Here is a 21,903-nt window from a genome sequence, read left to right on the forward strand (position 1 = left end):
TGCTCCTCGTAAAGCCCCCAGCTCTGCCTGAAAGACATTTTGTTCAATTCCTCTTTAAATATTGTTGGGGAAAAATTAGTTGCCATAACATAATTTTGTGAGGAATCAGTTGGTTCATAATTATGATAATTAAGCATATAACACTGAGGGAAAATGTGTTGGACCAATTTAATTTTTTTATTAGTAATCAACTTAAAAACGTGTGTTCATAATTATGGTAAGAGTACAAAAGACCTTAAAATAAAACAATTTATGGGGAATCAACTTAAAAATGTGGTCATAAATATGGTTATTAAATACTTAATTACTATATTTATGAACACATTTTTTTTTACAATTGATAACTAGTTAAATAACTGACAAGTTGATTTGTTCCAACTAAGTTTTCCACATTATCCAAAAGAAATTCAACTGTCAAGTACTTCATTACCATATTTATGAACACACGTTTTGATTAATTACTAATAAATTAAAGTTTTGCAAAAAAGATGTCACGTTATTTAAAGTAATTTTAAAATATAACTTAATTTAGTTATTAGCTGAATTGAAAAAATACAATTAAAAGTGCTATCTATTCCTATATTTAGCCTATGTAATGCAATTTTATCATATTTAAAGGCTCGATGTGTACAATTTAGGGGTATCTATTGGCAGAAATGGTACAGACTATAATATTCATGGTTTCATCTGTTTATAACCACCTAAAAATAAATATTGTTGTGTTTTTTTTTTTATTTTATTTTAACCCTATATGGAACAGATTCTCTTTCATTGAGTCCAAAAAATCAAACACTGGCTCTAGAGTTGTCATGCTTGGGATCAATCTGGATCTCGAGACCACTTTTAGAGCATTTCAGTCTCGTCTCAGAATCAAATGCATTTTGATACAGTCTTGTCTCGGTCTTAGACATAATGGACAGCTTAAAGCTTGAACAAAAGCTTACAGCTTGAACAGCTTAAACACGCAGACAGCTCCCGTTTGGTCACTCTCTTTGCTTGTTCCCGACTGTATTTGAACGCACTCCGCGCTATCACACCATTCACGCGCACCTTTTTATGAACTTGTTAGTTCACGGGGCAGCGGGAGCGCGCCTGGCTCCTGTTGGCTGACGTGTAAAGTGTTTGGGAGTCTTTCTGTCATTTTTTTTCACTGCTGGCTATGCCAATAAAAACAAGATATGAACTCACATATTGACAACAATATGCATTTACATGTCCTACGATGCAATATATTTTCAAGTGACTGTATCTTTTATATTCCCTCACTCTGCTCGCCTGTGTCCATCTATTTTTCACTCAGTCTGTGGTTGTCACTCATCCATCACTCTCCCTTTTTTCATCTTGGAGTTTGTAAAACCATTATTGGCCTCCTTCATTCAGTTTAATCTGTGGGTGTTCTCACGACATCTTGAGGCCCAAATAATCTGAAGTGCCCCTTACATTTTCCTTTTACAATCACACATTTGTGTAAAGATGCAAAACACAGAAAGGTCATGCAAAATTATTATGGGCGAAAATGTTTCTTTTTGGTGGTTGACAGGTGCTGTAGTGTAGCCAAAGTGCTGCCCATCACAGAGCAACTTTATCATTTAGGTTTGATCACTTTCTGCAAGCATGGACTTCACACTCTTTCTCTGCACAGGAGCAATACAGCTTTTTTGATGCTGATTGATTTCTTTTGAATAAACACAGTGAAAAAAACCCTAATTCTCCATTGTCGACTTAAGCAAGAAAGCAGACTTTTTGACAGTTGTGATCAGTAGTACAATTTATTCATTACATTGCTGTGATTCCCAGAACAGAGCCGTGGTAAATGTTATTAGTTGTACCTGTGATTTTGTTGAAACGTCTGCTGCGAAAAAAGGTCACTGAATTTGATTCATTTGGAAACCATAAAGAAACAAGAGTGCTCTGATGATTCAGGCTGATTTATTCAGAAAGCATAGTAATGCATTAAGTGCAAAATTGACCAATTTAGGACAAGGAATAAAAGAAAAAAATGGTTGCAAAACTGCCAGTCAACTCCAATATATGAAGCCACCTTTCTTGCTCTCAAGTGAGACATTTCAATACAGTCCAATTTGTTATTCAGTATTTTTACATGATGACTAAAATGGCACTAAGGGAGACTTGCAAGCACCGAGCCATCGTTAATGAAATCAGTTTCACAGAGTCTGCCAAACCAGTCTGGTCCCTGCAGCTGTGCAGCTGACTGTCTCAAAGCACAAATCTCAGCCATCACATCATTTCAATGTTGTCAAGATAAACACTGATCAGTGGAAACATTAAAACCACTGACTGTTGAGGTCAGTAACACCAGTCATCTTGTTAAAATGCAATGTTTTGTGGGAAAACTCTGGGTCCTGCATTGCATGTGGACTTGACAGGCACCACCTACTCTCACACCATTGCAGACCAAGTACATCCCCTCAATGCCATTTCTCCAGCCAGACATGGTGCCATGCAACATTGCAAAAACTGCCCAGGAATGGCCCAAGGAACATGCATTTTGGGTCATCTGGTCACAAGTAGACAGCGCTAAATACAAGTGTAAACGACCACCAAGATGCATTGTGATCTGGTCACTCAAACCACTTGCCACGGTGGTCATTTGACCATATTTCTTTTGTGGTATAAATGCTAACACCATCCTGATGTATCCCTAATAAAGCTATGTCATTAGTGCAAGGACTTGGTGGCTGTTTTGGCTATAGTGTGCAAACACTCTATAACTTACAAATTTTATGTCGAATTAGACAAAATGTTGTCTGACCATGCATCGTTTTGCACAATGGAAGAAGATGTGTAGAATTTCGCAGTAATGACATCTGAACACAGTTGGTCAGCAGGAGACACATGATAGACAGGTGTGAACAGCAATGTGTCTGTCTGTCCACTACACAGAATATGGGGCCTTCTGGTACCCCAGAGGTCCTGTTTCTATAACTTTTTCCCCCATTAAAGTTTTTTTTGGGAGGAGTTTTTCCTCATACCCTGTGAGGGTCAAAGGACAGAGGGATGCTGTAAAGCCCTCTGAGGCATATTGTGATTTGTGATAATGGGCTTTATAAATAAAACCCTGGGCGAGGCTCAGCCATTGCACTCCGGATGTGCTGACCCTAGCAAATTCCCCAAATGTGGGAATGTTGACTGCATAATTTCTGGTAGTGGGGGACTGCGTTCATGCTCTCCCGTTTTTGTTTTTTTTGCCGGTCTGCAGCCAGTGTGAAGAGAACACTCGCCACAGTCAACACCCGCAAGGCTGCTTCAATGACTACCGGCCTGTTGCACTGACCCCATCATCATGAACTGCTTCAAACGGCTAGTCATGTCCCAAATTGATGTCTCACCCTCACTCCCGTCCCTCCTGGACATCTACAACACCCGCCTCATCTGCAAAGCAACCAACAGTGTGGGTGACTCCAGACACCCCTCACGCAGCCTCTTCAGCCTTTTGAGAGAAGGTACCGGAGCCTCCGTGCCCGCTACACCAGACTCATGAACAGCTTCATCCATCAGGCTGTCAGGAAGCTGAACTCTCTCCCCTGTCTTCTACCCTCTGCCCCCAAAAACGTTGGACTCTGAGCTCCTCCCAGCTCTTGCCAAAGCACAAAAGAACAGATCACCTTTAAATAATGCTGCTACCTTTTGTATCATAAATTGCACTACAAACTACTTGCACTATTAACTCTGTTTCTGCTGCTGTACTGTACATAACACATTACATTATTTCATAGTAAACCTGCCCTTTTTCTTTTTGCACCCACCAAACTGCACCACGTTGTACACTTATGAATATGTCTATATGTCCATAACATATGTTTGTATGTAAGTATGTATATACACCATGTCTATATTTTCTCTTTCTATTGCCTGATTAATATATGTACATACATATTTTTAGCTTTTTTCTCTTTGTTTTTCTATTCTCTTTTTGACCTTTTACTATTTGCACCGTGGGCATGGAGAGAAATGCAATTTCAATTCTTGTGTGTCTAACAAACATGTTAGAATTGACAGTAAAGGTGACTTTGATGACTTGAAAGGACTTGACTGTGTCTATGACTCAACAGGCCAGAACCAAGTCTGATCCATGATGGGGCCTATGACACATCAAAGCATGGACACAGGGCCTCTGGGGCTGTCCTGTGGTGTCTGACACTAGTGGCGTGTCCCATGGATGCTCAATCAGATTGGGATCATGCAAGTTTGGAGGCTGATACCTTGAGCTCTTTGTCAAGTTCCTCGGACCATATACTTGAGCAGTTTTTGCGTGTGGCATGGCACATTGTCCTGCTGGGGGGCCACTTCCATGAGGGGGATACTTGATCTGTAACAATGTTTGTGAGGTTGATGTCAATCAAGTAGCATGTACATAATTGCCAGGACCCAAAGTTTCCCAGCAGGACATTGTATTGCAACAAGATGATCAATTTTATCCACTTCACCATTGATTTCAGTGTTGTGGCTGATCGTTATATAGTGAACGTGAGTTTTAAAAAATGCTTTAGAAACACATCGACAGCTCGGTGTGGGCAACTTCAGCTGTATTTTTTGGAGTGAATAGATGTATTGTCATGTGTCTACAAAAGCAAACCCACACTGACATTTAGATGGGACTGCTGGTAAAGGTGCCAGTAGATTTATGATGGTGGAGCATGGTGCCCTCTATGATTCATGTGAGCCAGTAAGCCTTTTGCCAGCACACAACATACCCATCTAATAAATTACAGCCCACTCTTGTATACATCAGAGTAGTCTGGCTTGGGAAGTATTTCAGACACAAGAAAATGGCATTTTCAACAACACCGTTATTATTTTTTCCTGGAATACACTATTTTTTTCATCATAGTAGATGAAGATAAAAATGCCAACTGATTTCTGAACAATTTTGCCCTTGCCATTCCTGCTACTAAACGAAAGAGTCTTTCATTAACTGATTTGCTTTAAAATGTTGATAGACAACTTTCTGCATACATTTCTGCTGCAGCATCACATTTCTACAGGAAAATTTGCAGAAACTATACAGAAGCACATGACTCTCAAAATGCAGTTTCATCAAGATTTTAAAGACAAGCTGTTTCATTACTATGCTTGATTTTACTACTAGTAAAATCAAGCTAAGTTTCTTGTGTAGGAAGTGATGATTTAATGTAATGTTTCCTCAAGCATGTATGCAAGCATGTGTGAACAACTTTTGTTCTTCCTGATACTAAAAAAATTTAGATCATTTCAAGTCCATCAGGTTTTCAACAATGACTAGTCTTTTTATCCTCTGTTCTTTTTTTTGCAGTCACAACAATGCAGATCATGTATAAGCAAAAACTCACATCCTCAACACAATGGGGAGAATGTGCATCAACAATATCGCATACGGTAAATCCTGTTTGTCCAAGACCACGTGTAGAATATAGTTACGCTGGAGTTGTGCGTTGGTCCATCATCAGGAGCCATGTTGCTCTTACCCAAACATCACACTTCCCACAATGCCAAAAACTTCACTGGGTGGTGCTACTCTTTGCATTTATGTCAGACCAATAGAAAGCTTACATTAACCAATAAATTTCTAACCAGAATTTTTGAAAATACCTCTGGGACACTTTTTTTGTCATAAAGTATTTAACACCCTATTTATCACATTTTAATGACCTTCAGCTTTATGAACTAAAGGTAATTAATTTATAACAAAGAAAATAAACATCCATAAAACTGTCTCAGAGACAGTTACACTGTTAATGGGATGTGGTAGGACCCAAATGCAGCACAAAAGAGCAGGTAAGTAGTTGGTAATGACCTTATTTCATCTTTTGGCAGGTTAAATGAAGCACAGGTGAGTATAATCAGTAGGGACAGTTATCAGTTCTGGGGTGGAGCAGAGTTCATGAGTCGAGCAGAGCTCGTAGAGAGACTGGGGTGAGCTCACGTTCATAGGTGTTACTTCATAGCCTGAGTGGGGGAGTTGTGAACGTGGAGCAGACAAGAAGGTGAATGCATCAGGTAAGTTGCAGAAACACTTACAGCATGGAGCTTGTGGGAAAAGCTGGGACTCCAGAGAGGGATAGGCAGGGCTCGTGGTCATTGAGGAAGCAAAGTTGGCGTCAGGCAGGCAGGTACAGGAGCAGACAAATCCAGTAAGAGCAGGCTGCAGGGTCAACAAGGACATGCAGGGAATCAATGTACCCTCAGAACAACAAACACTGTCATAAAATAATAATAATAAAGCCGTCATTTTGTGTCTCCTTGTTGTTGTTGTTTTATGTGTTATTTGGGTAATTTTGTCTTGTTGTTTTGTGTAAATTTATAGTCAGTTTTTGGTTGTTTTGCCTTTTGTAGCCTTTTTGCGTTATTGTGTCTTATATTGTATTATACTTGTATTAAAATAACTTACTTATAAGGTACCTTTTTGTTTCTGTGTGCAGTGATTGTGTGTCTTTTTTGTGTGTGTCAAAGTGTCTCTTTGTATTTTTTGTGTCTCTTTGTCATTTGTGGTCGTTTTTCCCTTTTTCTGACTTTTTTTTTCTCTTTTCAGTTTGTTTTCATCCCTTTGCAGTCTATCTGTTTCTCTTTGTGATGATTCTGAGTCATTTTCTTGTTGGTTCATTTTAATTTGAGTGATAATTTGAAGGTGAAGGCCAGGGCACAGTAATCAGTAAATGGGTCTGTGGGTAAATCAGCATGTGATTACAGTAGGCTATAATGTCTACATTTTAGACTTTGAAAGCAGAAGCCTATTTATCGGTGGTTTAAAGCTTACCGTCTATTTTGTTCTACAGTTGTGTTGTCTTTGTTCCGGATTTGACCGGAATGATCAAATCATCCAGCCATTATCAGAATTATGCTTGAAATTTAAACCATTGGAATAAGACATTTCCCTGCAAGGCTGTGTGTACTAAACATCACAGTGCTGTGATGCCATCTGGCGGCCATGATCAACTATCAGAGGACAAATGCACTGACAAAACAACTGCTTGTGTCATCAAATATATGTCACGGTCAGGGTTCTTTCATGCTCAGGTCCAGTCGTACAGGCTACAATATACCCTATCCTACTGTGCGTATATGAAAGGACTAGAAATCCAAAAAGCTCTGTCCAGTCCGATACAGTAAACAAACTGCTCGCGATGTGCAACCAAAGGCCAGCTGTGACCGCGTCTCGTTTTGGTGAACAGCTGTTTAATATTGTTGGCTACTGCAATACAGGATGACTATAGGCTACTGTAAATCAAATACAAATAGTTCAGACAAGGAAATTCAAAAGTAACCGTTGGCGTATGGCAACATTACGCGTGCGTAAAACAGGATCAACTGGAAGTTTGATCCAACATTTTCACAAATCTTTCTTGTTATTATTTCTATGTGCGTACCTCACTGCAGTTTAATCTGATTTCCGAACACATAAGTCTATAACATCTCGCCATTTCGCCCTCGCGCGTCACTTTTTTCCTCAGTGTATTTACACCAGAATGACTGATGTGGCAACTTTCTAAAAGGAAAGTCAAGATAAATGTTCAAATATATAGTTTATAGTATATATAGTTTGAAAATAAAAAAATGTAGATACAACTGTTTATTATTTTTGGAAATTCCCGCATTCATAAGAAGAATTGGTCAGACACTAAAGCAATATTCCTGCATTTTATTAATGATTTTGGGCAATAGATTTTTTTAAAAAATTCCATTTAAATGATCAGCCTATATGATGTAACCTTGCATTATGAAATTTTAATGTAATATTTTTTCTTTTTAGTTTTTGTCTTTTCATTGTGTATTTTTTAATTTATTTTTGTTAATTTTGTCCTTTTCTGTATTTATATGCATTTTTGTAATGATCTTGTATTCAATCAATAAATGTAAAAAAAAAATCTCGCTGTGGTCACAAGTGTTAGACGTAGAACCTTCCAGTAAAACAACATTTCCCAGAATGCACCGCGCGTTCTGGTGACATCCACGCTACGATGATGAGAAGCGGTTGTTTTCGTCTCGGTTGTTGTAAGTAGCTGCTTGGAAATCAAGGTGTTACAGCCGTCAGATCGGAATCATCGCGGTGTCCCGGGCCTGTAGGGTATCCGTGTCCCCCTGGAGTTACTGCCAGACTGAGGGTTTGATCCCCCGCTTCGTTTTTGGTGAGTTTATCGCCATGTTATCATCTATTCCCACCAGGCTAATTGCGCGAAGGTCGCGCAGCCTGTCACCGTGCAGTCGCGTGCTCCAGACCAGCGCAGGTGATGCTGCCTGTCAAGGCATCCGCGAGACACCGGCGGAGATCAACCGCAACCCAATCGTGTCCACCTCTCGGGTCTCTAGACGGGGGATTTTAGCCGAAGAGACGGCCGGTACTAGTGTAAACCCGGCGGTGCAGTTCCACCACCTCGCCCCTAGATGGCTGTCCAACCTGGAGAACCGCCGCAGCTCGTGGGCGGCTCTGGCCAGCAGGGGGCGCAACAACAACCAGTACTGGGAGGAGAGCGGGCAGAGCGGCGGAGGTGAGGGCCGCGGGACAGGTGGAGGAGCCAGCCGGGCAGGAGTGGCATCTGCCGGTGTGCTGTCTGCTGCAGCCGTGGCCTTCTGCCTCAAGAAAGACTCTGATAATAAAGGTAGACTTTATCAGCTGTTACATGGAATAATTGTTTTGTCTGTTCAACTGTGAAAAGTAATTATGTATTTTTACTCAAGTACTGTATTTATGTACAATTTACAGGTACTTGAGTATTTCTATTTTATAAAACTTTATACTTTGACTTCACTACAATTCAGAGGTAAATATTGTATGTTTTACTCAACAGTTATCTGTCACTAATGGGTATTAGTTTGATTTTGCATATTATAACATTATACATAATTGATGTATCCAGTACTACACAAAAAATGAACCTAGTAGTCCACAGAATATGTAAAACTGGCTCCATGTTGTTGTAGTACTTGGGTATTGAATTTAGAACTTTTACTTGTAATGAACTTTTTTAGACTGTGGTATTTCTGCTTGAACCAAAGTAAAGGATAAAATACTTCCTCCATAACTGTCTAAAATATTGTAAATTGCTAATAATCTGGAGCAATTTTTGCACATATTCAAAAAATGCATGTAAGAAAGTAATGAAGAATTGGATTTGGCCTAAAAAACAGTATTCACATATCCCCAATGGTCTGTGTTCTTTTAATGTAATGTTTTCTGTATCTGTTTTTGCAACAAGGTGATGCTCTTCTGGAAGCAGCAAGGACCAATAACTCTGATGATGTGGCCAGGTACAACCCCCCCCCCCCTCACACACACACACACACACACACACACACACACACACACACACTTAGTTAAAATTAGTTAGGAATCAGCAGGGCTTTGTAATATTACTGTAACATCACTAATGTCATATGACCTAGATGATTAAATTTTACATTTTTCCACGGCTGTGCTAAATTAAATGACTTCTTTAGCCATGAGATTTATATTTCTTGTTGAAAATATATGATGAGATATGATTTTTTTTTTTGTCTGAGACCATATCCACTGTCAGTAATTTTATTATGTACATATGTTAAGGTATTAAAGCAGAAAAAAGTGTTCATAATAATTTTATCTATCTCAACCTGTACTACATTTAATTCAATTTACTTGGGTAAAGAAACCATGAACGGTCCATCCAAAGTGATCTTTCCAGTACAATGTTAATAGAAACCAGTAAAGGCCTCTGGTTTGTAAAAAGTGGTTGTGGTGACTAAAGCTCTGTACTAATCATCTTCTGCTGTTTAGTGTTATATCCTTATAAATCACTGATCATCTACTGAGGCCAGTTTCTGCTACAGCTAGGCTCATGTATGGGTATGAAAACACGTATATTCCAGTTGTAGTCCCACTAATAACCACTAGGTGGAAGAGGAGGACCATTATGTGTGTGTAACGCCTTTACAGGATGGATGCCAACACTGTGGTTTGATTCATTTTCCTCCCTCAAATTTGATTTTGAAAAATTTTTTTGCCTCTTACTTTGCAGCACCTTTCTTTTTCTTATCTAAATTACAGATTAAAATGCCCCCTTGCTCTGAGTTTGTTATAATTTCCCCTCAAACTCAGTGTCAGTCAACCATAGCCACCCAAAAAGGAGCTTTGCAGGTCTTAAAGTACTTCTTGGTCCCATCTGTTCTGCTGATAATATTTCATTACAAATCTCGAGAAACTATGAAAACAGAGATGTGAAAACACTGTAGTCACAGGGTCATGATCCTAAAATTTTGTGCTGAAGTTCAATACTCAAGAGCCTACAATGTGCCATATGTAATATATGGTATTTTAGTTTAAATAAACAAACACTTTGCTCTTCATATTGGTGGTTGGTTGGATTTCCTGTCAGTTATGCTGCTCACCTCTGAGCAATAATCCTGTAATTTTTGTGAAATTTGTGCCTGTGTGTGTACAGTGTGTATTTGGGTATTCGTATCGGTCTATACAAGCCCAGTGCACATGTGTTTATCCACGTGTGTCTCCATTTGCTGGCTTGGGTTACCTGTGCCCATGTGGCAGATGGTGTAGGTGAGAGTGCAGTGAGACCGTCAGCAGGTCACAGATGTGTTAAGTGCTTTGGTTTAGTTTAGAAGTGGTAAAGTGTCGGGAGAGAGGAGGTGGAGGGGATGGAGGTCTTGTTTTCACACAGACTTTATAAAAGCAGCCGTACTACCGCTGTGGTGAATCATTATTAGATGGAGATAGCTTTTTACCACCAGAACATGTGCAAGAAATTGATCTGCTGTCATGATGAGTCCCAGACATTATCACGAGGAGCAGGTTTCACCGAGAAGGGTTCATGTCGGCTGATCACGATGCTGAAGTTAAAAGGATGGAGGCTGCTGTTATTTCATACCTTATGCTTGTATTCAGTATTTTTAGATTTGAAAATGTTTCCCTGCCAGTTTAATTGTGAAACAGCATGTTGCAGAAAGTATGCTGTGGAAATCGCAGTGTTTTATTTATATAGCCAGTTCGTAATTTGGTTATTAGCAGCTGAGTATCTTGCTGCTCCTTAAATTTTCCCTTCTGCCATTATCGTCAGAAGTACCTGAATCTCGTCGTCTTTCCAGTTAGTTTTTTTGGCATCTGTGTTAAAATTTCCACACTGATGTGTGTCTGTAGGATTCATCATTTCTACAGTTCCCAGTCATTGTCTATGTAAGCAGCCACGCAGTGCACTCTGATCGCGCTGCACGGCTTTTTTGAGATCGGACATCCGATCCTGGCAGGACAAAGTGCATTAATGTCTAGTTCAACTGATTCGGACATTTGCATTTTCACATACAGCTCCTCTGGGTAATGTCAAGATAAGTTTAGGGTTGCATTCCATTTGTTAAAAGGGTCCTATAGCTGTTTTTTTTATCCCTCCTTTAACTTAGCCTTGTTGTGAAATTAAAGTACTCACAGTTGCTTAGTTTTGACTGAACCAAAACAAGTGCTGCACCCTAAAAAAAAAATGGATGCAGATGTAGCGGTGAGCACTTTTCTCTGCACATACCCTCTGCATGCAGACCAGGCAGTGAAAACAGAACCAGAGCTGAGTGCAGACCAGACAGAGGCCACTGTGTTGACTGTAAACACACACGCTGTCTGCCTGCTCAGCACATGAGACGACAGACGGATAACTTACACACACACACACACACACACACACACACACACACACACACACACACACACACACACACACACACACACTTAATGAGGACTGTGCCACTCTCCAGTACCTGGAGTCATACCCTCGGGCAGAAAACTCAGCACACACCTGGCTTACAGACACATTACCTGCTCAAGGAGCAAGCGTGTGTGTCAGATAAAGACAAAGATATCACAGGATGGTTTCATGCTGCTGTGTCTAACAAGGCTTTGATACAGTCACACAAGCAGCTGGCCGGCCATATCTGTTTGCTTTCACGCGCGCATTTTTCATGTGCGTTTTTCCAGTTTTAAGTATGAAAAAGTCTCAATTCAAGCAGCAGTATATCTCAGTATGTGTTAAGATATTATCAAAACACTTATTCTGACATATTGATACCACTACGCCAGGGCTGGACAGTAATGGTTGCCAGGTTGCTTCATTTGCCTTCAGTTGCCCTGATTACTGTTGACAATCAGAACTGGAAGCAGACAACGCTGCACATGCGCTGGTGCATTTACTCGTGTGTGCACATGCATCTGTTTCAGAGACGGAGTTAGAGCAAATTAAACTGTCCCGCTGTGGGGTGAAAAGTCCGACTAACCTGTCAACATCACAAACGAATGTGCAAATTATTCTGACAAGAACCAGATGAACCTGAACGAAAAACACAAGGGAAATTTGTGAAGTCTCCCTGCATCTTTGAGCTGGACGGAAATGAAACTGCAAAACATGTAAAACATGCACCACGATAACTGACACGCAGAGTTCACTAGCTCAAGGTAGCACACGAGACAGAACCGTAAGGTGAGACAAAATATCGTATAAGGACAGGTTAAGTGATAACACTCTGGTTTCAAATTGTCTAACAGTATCAGATAAAACACAAACTATAAAGCATTTTGTGTATTCACTATAATAATGCTTTTAAACATTTTTATTTCACATTTTCATTATTAAGATGATGCATAACTGCATAGTATCTAATTAATTAAAGTAAGAGGTGACTTGAAGTGGCAGCCATATGTGCAGTTTCAGCAGCCAAAAGCTGATACCTGGTTACTCGTCTGGTAACCGTATTATTGCTGTGCCCTGTGCTGTATGGACATTTGCTTCAGATGGCCTCTGCTGTTTGGTAATATTAATTATGATGGTGAATTACAATCCCTTTTCTTTTTCCCATCAGGCTGGTTAAAGAGGGGGTCGACCCAAACCACCGTCACCGTCTTGGTTGGACCGCTCTCATGGTGGCTGCCATGAATCGCCAGCACAGGTCTGTGTGTGTTTCAAACAACTACTGTAATCCCACTGAACACAGGGTTCCTGCGCAGTATAGAAAAGTATTTAATTTGATTTCAGTAATTTCCTGGATACGTGTGGAAAACTGAAAAAAGGAGTATAGAAAATATTTATTCCCAGACTTTTGCTCCAATTCTGTGTTGCAAAATGTAAAATTCAGAATTTCTAAAAGTAATTTAATCATCTAAGCAGAGTGTTTCCGATGGCGTTTGGAGCAGGCAGCCAAAATGTTTACTACTGTGTGACAGAGTGAGGGCCAGAGCGTGCTTGATGTCGTCAAAAGATAAAACATCCATGAACTATGACGTAGTTATCAGAAAAGTAAACATCTTTTCTACGTAAGGAAACATTTATGACTGTGTTTATCAGAATGAAGAAAAAACGCTGCACAAATACCATGAAAATTGTTGGTTCGTATTAAAAAACAAACTAAATATATGGGGGGAACAATAATGTAATATTTATTCTAAGCTTTAAGGGACAATCACACGAGTATAGGTAGCACCAGATAGTTTACTTCCTCTTTGGGTAGAGATGAACTTGTCTGGGTTTGGTGTTAATTGATTTGTACGAGCTACAGTACCTAAATACAATCTTCTGACAAGAATTTGGCTACATAATAGCATACATAGTCAGAATATGACATATAGCCGTTAACAGCTGAAATTATATTCGTATTCTAGTTACTCAGATGTCAAATAGGGGCTGAAAAATCGTCTGAGAAGTCTGGAAACTTGAGTTGAACTGAAAAATGTGTAGGAACCATGTGAACAGATCATGTGTGTTACACGTCGGCCCTCCGTGGTGAACATATGCAACAGTAATGTCGTGTTTTGGTGTCACCCAGCTGTCTGCATGAGTTAGTATGTGAGCATATGTCATCCGTGTCCCCGCTCCAGTTGTTACAGTAGGTCCTCTGAAGTGCAAAGTGCGACTTTGAGACTGACAGACGGTCTTTACCCGTTCCCCCATCTCTCTGTCCAACAAATTAAATTAGCCTCCTGGCCCCCAGAACACACACAGCACAGAGAGGGGCCGAGGTTAAGGCCGGGCCAAATCCAATTTACAGGGCTTTTTTTTTCTCTATCAGGACTGTGTGGTCACTTTTTTTTGTTTAAGGGCCTCATGTGTCCGTGAGAAGCATAATGTGAAATTTGAATATGAAAATAGCTGAAAATGAGCTTACTTTGAATGTCAGGGTTACAGATGCTCCCTTCTCTAGTTGGTAAGAGAGTTTGAATTGAATGCAGCTAAGATGGAAACATCTGCATCTTTTAGGTTTAGAAATGTGAGACAAATTGAAGTTTGTCAAAAATAAATGTTTTTTTCTTTGAATAATGTTTCTGCATTGGAGCTAATAAGTTTAGATTTTTTAATTCTATGTATTTCATATTAATGTGTTCTAATAAAGCATTTCTATGTAATTAATAACGTAAAGATGTGCTTCATTGATTAGTTCGTTGTCAGAAAGTTAATCGACAACATTTCAATCATTGGTTCATTTTAAAAAAAAGAGTCATTTATTGAGGAAAAAAAAGCCAAATATTTGTTGGTTCCAGCTTCCCAAGAATAATAATATGCACTTCTATGTGATTGTAAATTATATGTCTTTTGGATTTTGGACAAAATGGGTGATTTGAAGACATCACATTTGGCATTTGATGAGTGTTGTTCACAATTTCCTGCCATTTTATAGACAATAATCAATCAATCAATAGTTGTTCATGAAAATAATTGTTAATCACTGCCTGGTCTATAATCAGAATTTGGTTGTGTGTGTGTTTGTGTCTGTACCAACAGTTGTGTGTGTATCACTGCGCTGTCTTGTGTGTGTGTGTGTATGTGTGTGTTATGAGTGCTATAACTCAGCGAGGCAGTGACACTCCTCTGTGTTTAATCCCGTCTTCCAACCCCCCAGTGAGCCGTCACTGCTGCAGGGAAGACAGAACATCGGTTCACACACATCAGTCACACGTCTCACAAACACAAACACACACACACTCATTTCCACGCACACACAAGTGAGGATGCATGTGTGAATGTGTGCGCGAAAACACACAGACGAGGGGAGTTTACACCAAATATCTTACAGGCCAACTGCCTATTACTCAGTCACACACAACTTTATTTGCAGCCGTTAAGTGAAAACGCAGGGAACATTACTCATGAACGAGGTCTAGCCCGTAGCCAGAATGTCAGCACGGATATTATTGTTGAATAACTTCACCCCTCCCTCTCACTGAATTTATATTTTCCTGGACCAGAAAAGATGACTGTGTTTCAAGAGACAGAAGATTTCACCTCAGTGCTATTTGTACGTCAAAGATGTAGCAGGATCAAGGACAAATGAAATTTTAGCTTTTTAAACTTTGTTTAAAAAATGACTGATAAATCTACCTTCTATTTCAGAGGAAGCTGTTGAGCCCTCTGACTGTTTGCAGGTGTAGCGTCCAGCAGTCAGGGTCGAGGTGCGGCTGTGTGAGAGAATCAGGGGTGGAGTAGAGGGGTGTGTGTAAGAATTAAGGGTGAGACATTGGGGGGCGTGTGTTTGCTGAGCTTTGATGTGAGGCTAAATCAGGGAGGCGCAGGGCCTGGCCCACTATTTGCACTCTTTAACGCACAATACCCATCTCTATCTCTCTTTCTCTCCCTCCATCCCTCCCTCTCTGCATTCACGTGCACAATGAGCGCTCAGCCGAGTGTAACGCCTGTTGACCGTTCCGACCTGTCGGCCGAGTGAGTCGATGGGAGGGAAGGGGGGGTGAAACGAGGGAAAGCTGAGGGATGATGGAAGGAGAAGATGAGTGGCTCGTTGGGGAAGAGAGAAGAGAATAGTTTAGATGTGGAGAAAGAGTGATGTGAAGAGGGATTATGGGTTTGGGAACGGGATTAGCCGTGTTGAATAGTGGTGAAAATCACCGGAGAGCTCCCAGGAAAATATTCTCATCATTTGGTCACGATACAACAAGATTGGGATGGTAAGCAGCCAGTGACAGAATCAGTAGCCATATACCAGTTTCCTACATGTACTCTTTCAAGTACATCAAAACAATATTCCATCAGATAGGCAATGATAATATATATTAAGCCTGAGCCACGGTAAAACCAAATTGACAAGTGTTCATGTAATGATTTAGTCATTTTCAACAGAACACAGTGCTGAGAACGAGGGATCACAGGCTCCGCATTTGAATTCACAGCTACATACTGTGGAAACTTTGCTACGATTAATGTTATAGCCGTTGAAATCTGAACATGAACTTCACCACTTCACACAACCAATACAACTGACTTTTTGCATATGGTTTAAGTGGGTTAAATTTAATAATTAGGAAAAAGCGATGACTGGTTGCTCAGTATAATGAAACTTTAAAAAAAATTGTGTCTGGTGCTCTTTGAAGAGGAAAAAATGGAAGAACCCTGAGGAAGAGCAACAGAGAAGGCACCCTTTGGAAAAATGAATATATAAAGAAAACACTTTGAAGAAATCACAGCTTAATAAAAGAACATTTTACCAATCATGTTACTTGGATGAAAAAGTGCAGTGAAGCTCTCCCTCTGGCATCTATCTGACCCCAGGTGTGCACCAGGCTAGCTGAGGTCAAGTGAGGTCCAGCGTCTGGGCCAGGTGGTCAGAGACATGGATGGTCAGTTCGGCTCAGGTGTCTATTATAGCAGACGGAAGTGTCCATTTCCTGTCTCCCCTCCGGGGCACGGTGGGAAACTAACACCAGCCTCCAGCAGTAACACCAGTCACCTGCTGCTGGCAAACCTCTGCACGAGCTGAAGGGTTTAATCGCCCAGCATCAGCACCGGCTTCTTCGCGGTCATTAATTGAAGCTTTCGGCGTTGCAATAGCAGTGAGAATCTGTGACGTGTTCTCAAATAAAACGCGTCCTCTGTCTCAGCCCCAGGGGTGATGCTTTGCTCCTTAAAAGAAGCTCTTATCACATTACTACATGCATATTTTGCCTCAGTTTAGCCATGAAAGTAAAAATAATGTTGTAACTTACAGTTAACATTGTTTCGATACTTGTGTTAGCTAGTCTGTAATTTTAACTTTGGCCCACTCCTTTTAAAATGGGAGTTTAACCTAATTAACCTCTGCATGCCTTCGGTTTGGCCTCAAATTAGTGCTGCGGCTCTCCTCCTAAATGTCCCAAATAAAGTTAGCCACTTGATCATCAGTTGATTAGCAAAACTATCAACTGTTTTCAAAAGCTCATTAGTTTTAGCACTATCCTGTATAATGAAATCTCCCTCTTTCATCTTTCCAACTGCACTTCCCTCCTTTCATCCACTCCTCCTCCTCCTCCTCCTCCTCTTCTTCTGGGCAGTTTTCCTCTCTTTATCCCCTTCGTGTTTACCTTCCTGATGCCATTAACCCTTTTCAGACCATCTCATTTCTTCACACAGTCCTGCCCAGCCTCGTGTGACCAACCAGAATTTGTGTGTGTCTCTATGTGTCTCGGAGGATGCATCCATGTGTTTGTAGAAGTGCTTGCAAGGGTGAGAGGAGAGCCCTCTGTGGGTCACGGCCCCCCTGCCGCCCCCAGCCACCGTGATACAGTAACAAAAGGGGACCCCCCGATAGTCCTTTATACCCCCTCAGCAAGGTCAGACACAAAGACCTGGCCAGGCCGTTCTCAGCATCGCTCTCCCACAGGAACACAAGTTCTGCAGTGACGACACAAACTACTACAAGCCTGCTCTTTGTTAATTATGACTCTGTTTTATTTTTTATTCATTTTAAGTTTTACTGACATAATGGAGTCATTTGTTTGGATGGACCACTGAGATTTTGATCCTGAAATGCTACCCCAAACAGACATTGGTACTTAACTCCACTTAAAGATGAAACGATTTGTTTGATAAATAAGTTTTGATTAAATTTTGATTATACAATGACAGTTTCAACTATTTTAATGCCAAATTACATTTAATGGTTCCAGTTTGGTAGACATTAAGATTTTTTTCCTGAGGCCTGATATATACCTGCTTTTTAACCACATGTTCATGTGACAGCCTAGGTGGCTGAAAAATGAAGCCAATGCAGAATTGCCAAAAACTGCAGTTCCTTGAATGGCCACTTGAGACTGGCTCCAAAAGTGAGTCAATCCCCATAGACCCCCATGTTAAAATGTCAGCCTTAAAGCAGAGATAAACATGCATTCAGCCTGGTACAAAAAACAAAACAAACATTTTGGTCTCTAAGCAACGTGGGTATAAGTGAAGGAATAATCAGTCCAAACACATTCTGGGTTTTCCTCATAAAACAAACTAGAGTTCACTCAAGGCACCTTTTTTGCATCTCTCGACCTTTTTGTCCTGATTTTTGTCCTGTTAAAATATCTTCTGATTTTCCTTTTATTCTGCACCTCACCTTTAATCGGACAGATGGTGTAAGAATTGACTTGCAAAGTCTCTCCATCATTCCTGAGGTCGTATCTCCTCTCAATACTCATTTTAAAGAACGCAGGTTCCCTTACAGAGAAGCTGTAATCTGTTATGTAGTCAAGTCGCTCTGAAAAAGGAGTCCGCCTCATTCTGCTCTGAATAATCATTTTGCTCCATTTAAACCCTCTCAAGCTGCCTGCCATAAACATTTAGCTGAAAATGATCCATCACTCCCTCCCAGGCTGCATTACATAGTCACAGGTTTAATGGCAGCCGGCAGCGTACTGGCAGGGTTCATGTTTCGGCCATCGCCCCCGCTCTCTCGCTCAGTTGGGCGCACACTAGCTGACTAGTTTTTGTGTGTGTTCATGTGCATGTCTGCGTCTCAATGTCAAAGCCATTGCACATGTTCATGGTGGTAAATGTAAAGCGCGTGTGTGTGAGTGTGTTCTGTAGACGGAGAGACGGTACCTGGAATGTCCGTTGGGTCACAGTGAGTGGTGTTGCCGAGGTACTCGTGTTTGTTCTATAAGGCGGTACGCTCCAATGAAGGGCTACACACAGAGACCCCCTCCCCAACTCAACAGCGCCGGAAACAGGCCCGACCCTTGCCCCTTCAATGTACACATATGTACATGTTGCAAAGCAGACTACTGTGTAGTGAAGGAGGGGAGCGGCCATTGGAGTGTATCCACCATAATGGGACGGACTAGAAATGGAAGTAAATCAGGTGGAAGAGTCGTGGTCAATTGAGGAATTTGCATCTGCACAGTGTGTTTGTTTTCAAGCAGTGAGGACGGGAGAAACTGTGTTAAAGAGTCAAGGTTACGCTTGATGACGTGAAGGAAGCGAGTGTCATCCCAATCGTAAATCCAGTCTCCATCCCAATTACTGTAATCTGACGACGCACATTTATATGCTGTGACACATGTTGGCCCATGTTTTTAGGAAACAGTGACTTTGTTTTTTACATGTTCATGTCTGCAACTGTGTCATAGATGTCCATTTCAAATCAATTTTTCCAATTATGACAATGTTCTGAATTTTATAGGGGTGATGTAAATATTATTCATTTAGACAGTCTGGATCAAAGCTTATTTCGTATGAAGATGTGGAATATACTGGTATTATTCAGGTTTTAGGAGCATTCAGTATAGTAGTATACAAGTAGTATATTGTGATTTTTTTGTCTAAATTATTGTATTCAGTATTTATTATGTTTTTTTAGGAACACATGCTGAATGTTTACTATCCAAGCTTGTTTTGCACTGTATGTTGAGCCACGTCTAAGACTATTTTCTGTCACAACAGAAAATTGAGTTTCCTGAATCTTAATATTTTTCGGATATGTATACAGCACCGTACGGGCAGCTCTGTGCGTTGTCATCATTACTGCTGTACACAAACCAATTCGCCAATAGTTTGCAAGGCTGTGGTAGTGGTGCATGCCCAAAAGAAAAGCCCACATTTCTGGTCAGACGGAACAACACACAAACTTTTAAACATCATGAAAGACTTGCAAATATCATAACAACGACTTCTTCAAGAAGATGGTTGAAGGAATGAAAGAGATTGACTGTGTTTTCATGACCCAACAAGTCCGCCACCGGTGGAAAACTTTGAAAATCCTGGCTCAAGCAGCTCCAGCCATTCTACTTTTCCGCATCTTGATTTGATAAACAGCACTTCATGGTGCTTTATCAAAGTATACAGAGCAGCACATAAATGGGAATACTAGTGGAATATTCATTTTCATTAGTCACGCAAACAGCTTAGCAGGAATATTTTCTTTTTTGGAATAAAGGCAAAAAGTGAAATATTTTGTGCATGTAAACATTCTCATTTAGGCTTGGTTAGGGCTGAGCAATTTAACGATACAAACTGTCAGATGAAATTTAATGAGGCAGCTATCCCTTTAATATGTGTGGTTGTAATAGGCCAATGTGGGCACTGTTGTAAATGAGAAAGCTGCTTTATGATATTGGATTTACAATACTTTTTGCATGAATGTGATGAAGAACTTTTATTTATTTTTAATTCACTGGCTACACCAAAAACGGGAAACTCTCTGTTCATCTATGAACAGTTTATATTTTTTATATATATTTCGTTACCAAAAAACATGCTACATCATGATATATGTTGATATAATGAATGTACATATTTTGTGATGTCCTCTGTCTGGCTGTAAATACATAATTATTACTATAAAAAGACTTGGTTTGTGAGTTTTACATTATGCAAGTTTTAAACACTACTATTATATATATTTGAATGTGTGTCTTTTGTTGTTTTGTTTTCCAGTGTAGTGAAGGTTCTGCTTGAAGCCGGTGCCGACCCAAACGCCGGAGATCACTTCAACAACGTTTACGACACCTCGCGGGAGAAAGGCATCCACTCACTGGAAGGTGAAAGTGAAAAAAAAAAACCACTTTGTGACTGTGTGTGCATCTGTCACACGCGTTATTGTGTGTGTGGTGTTGCTATATTACACATATGAATCCAAAGTGTTGAACCAGATATTATGAGACATTATAATTTGCATAAAGATTTGCATATATGTACATGTTTCATTTCTTCCGTGTTATTTGTTTTAGATGTTCAATGACAAGTAGTGTGTGTTTTATTTGTTTTTCTTCCAAGCTGCACACACAAATACATGGACAAGATGGAGCACACACACACACACACACAGACAGTGTGTGTATCTGTGTGTGTGTGTGTGTGTGCGTGCGTGTGTGCGTGTGTGTGTGTGTGCGCGCGCGCGCCTAGTCTGTGTTGGGTTTCTGCAGACATATTTATATGGGATATGTATATTGCAGACATTTATATGGCTGTCAGGTTTGGGTCCACGTGGGGCCGGCGTAGCATGGGGAAGCGTTTCCCAGACGCACGCTGATGGATGGGCTAGGGGGGCCTGTGCGACGCTTTATTGGGTTAGCTGTGATTATCCCGCCCTGTCTCTCTCACATACACACACACACACAGACACTGCAGAGAGAAAAGAGTGGGATGGATGGAAGAAGGGAAAGACTGATGAAGGAAGGGAAAATGAAGGGAGGAAGACAGTAAAGAGAAGAAGGTAGGGAGCAGCGATGAATGGATGGAGTAAGGGAAAGGTAAAAGATGGAGAAAAAGGAAGAAGATGTTTGGAGGAGTGATGGGAGGGGGTTGAAGGAAATGGGTGGCATGATGAGGGAGGGAGAGGCGAGGAAGTCAGGAAATGGATGAGACAAAGTTATTGGGATAGAGGGAGTGGGGAGGGAGGAAGAGGGTGCAAGTGATGAAAGGAATTGATGGATACCAAGGAGCAGAGGAAGGAGGCGGATAAAATAAAAATGGATGATGGAGGAGTGGCACGAGATGAGTGCTCTTATGAAAAAGAGAAGTAAGGAGAGAATGATAGACTATCTCTATTATTAGTAAGGAGCACAGCAAAGGAGAGGCTTAAACACAGCTCACATTATTCCGATCATGTCGAACAGTTGAGCTTAAATCTGTGAAAATGAACAACTTTTCCAAAGCTGGGAACAGGAAAGACAATTTTGTAGTCTGCAGTGTTATCACTGTC

The 21,903-nt window shown here is 40.6% G+C and overlaps 2 protein-coding genes and 1 pseudogene across 4 annotated transcripts in view; 2 read left to right on the forward strand and 1 right to left on the reverse strand.

The window, feature by feature from the left end:
* stard10 (StAR-related lipid transfer (START) domain containing 10) overlaps positions 1-21,903 on the reverse strand; it is a 51,055-nt gene that overhangs the window by 20,521 nt on the left and 8,631 nt on the right. Inside the window, exon 1 of one of the 3 annotated variants that reach the window (XM_042486066.1) lies at positions 6,019-6,153. The exons of the other annotated variants lie outside the window; for them this stretch is intronic. The gene's annotated coding sequence lies outside the window, so the exon portion shown is untranslated. Of the gene's footprint in view, positions 1-6,018; positions 6,154-21,903 lie in introns of those variants that run through there. 3 annotated transcript variants of the gene reach the window in all.
* Positions 3,047-3,196, forward strand: LOC121943823 (annotated as a pseudogene).
* The window catches only part of clpb (caseinolytic mitochondrial matrix peptidase chaperone subunit B), a 38,886-nt gene continuing 24,798 nt past the window's right edge, over positions 7,816-21,903 (forward strand). The window contains exons 1-4 of the mRNA XM_042486063.1: positions 7,816-8,594; positions 9,192-9,243; positions 12,823-12,909; positions 20,637-20,740. Of these exons, the coding sequence (XP_042341997.1) occupies positions 8,138-8,594; positions 9,192-9,243; positions 12,823-12,909; positions 20,637-20,740 (700 nt within the window). The 5' untranslated portion in view covers positions 7,816-8,137. The remainder of the gene's footprint in view (positions 8,595-9,191; positions 9,244-12,822; positions 12,910-20,636; positions 20,741-21,903) is intronic.

Source organism: Plectropomus leopardus, chromosome 5, assembly GCF_008729295.1.
Source record: "Plectropomus leopardus isolate mb chromosome 5, YSFRI_Pleo_2.0, whole genome shotgun sequence".
Classification (NCBI taxonomy): domain Eukaryota; kingdom Metazoa; phylum Chordata; class Actinopteri; order Perciformes; family Serranidae; genus Plectropomus; species Plectropomus leopardus.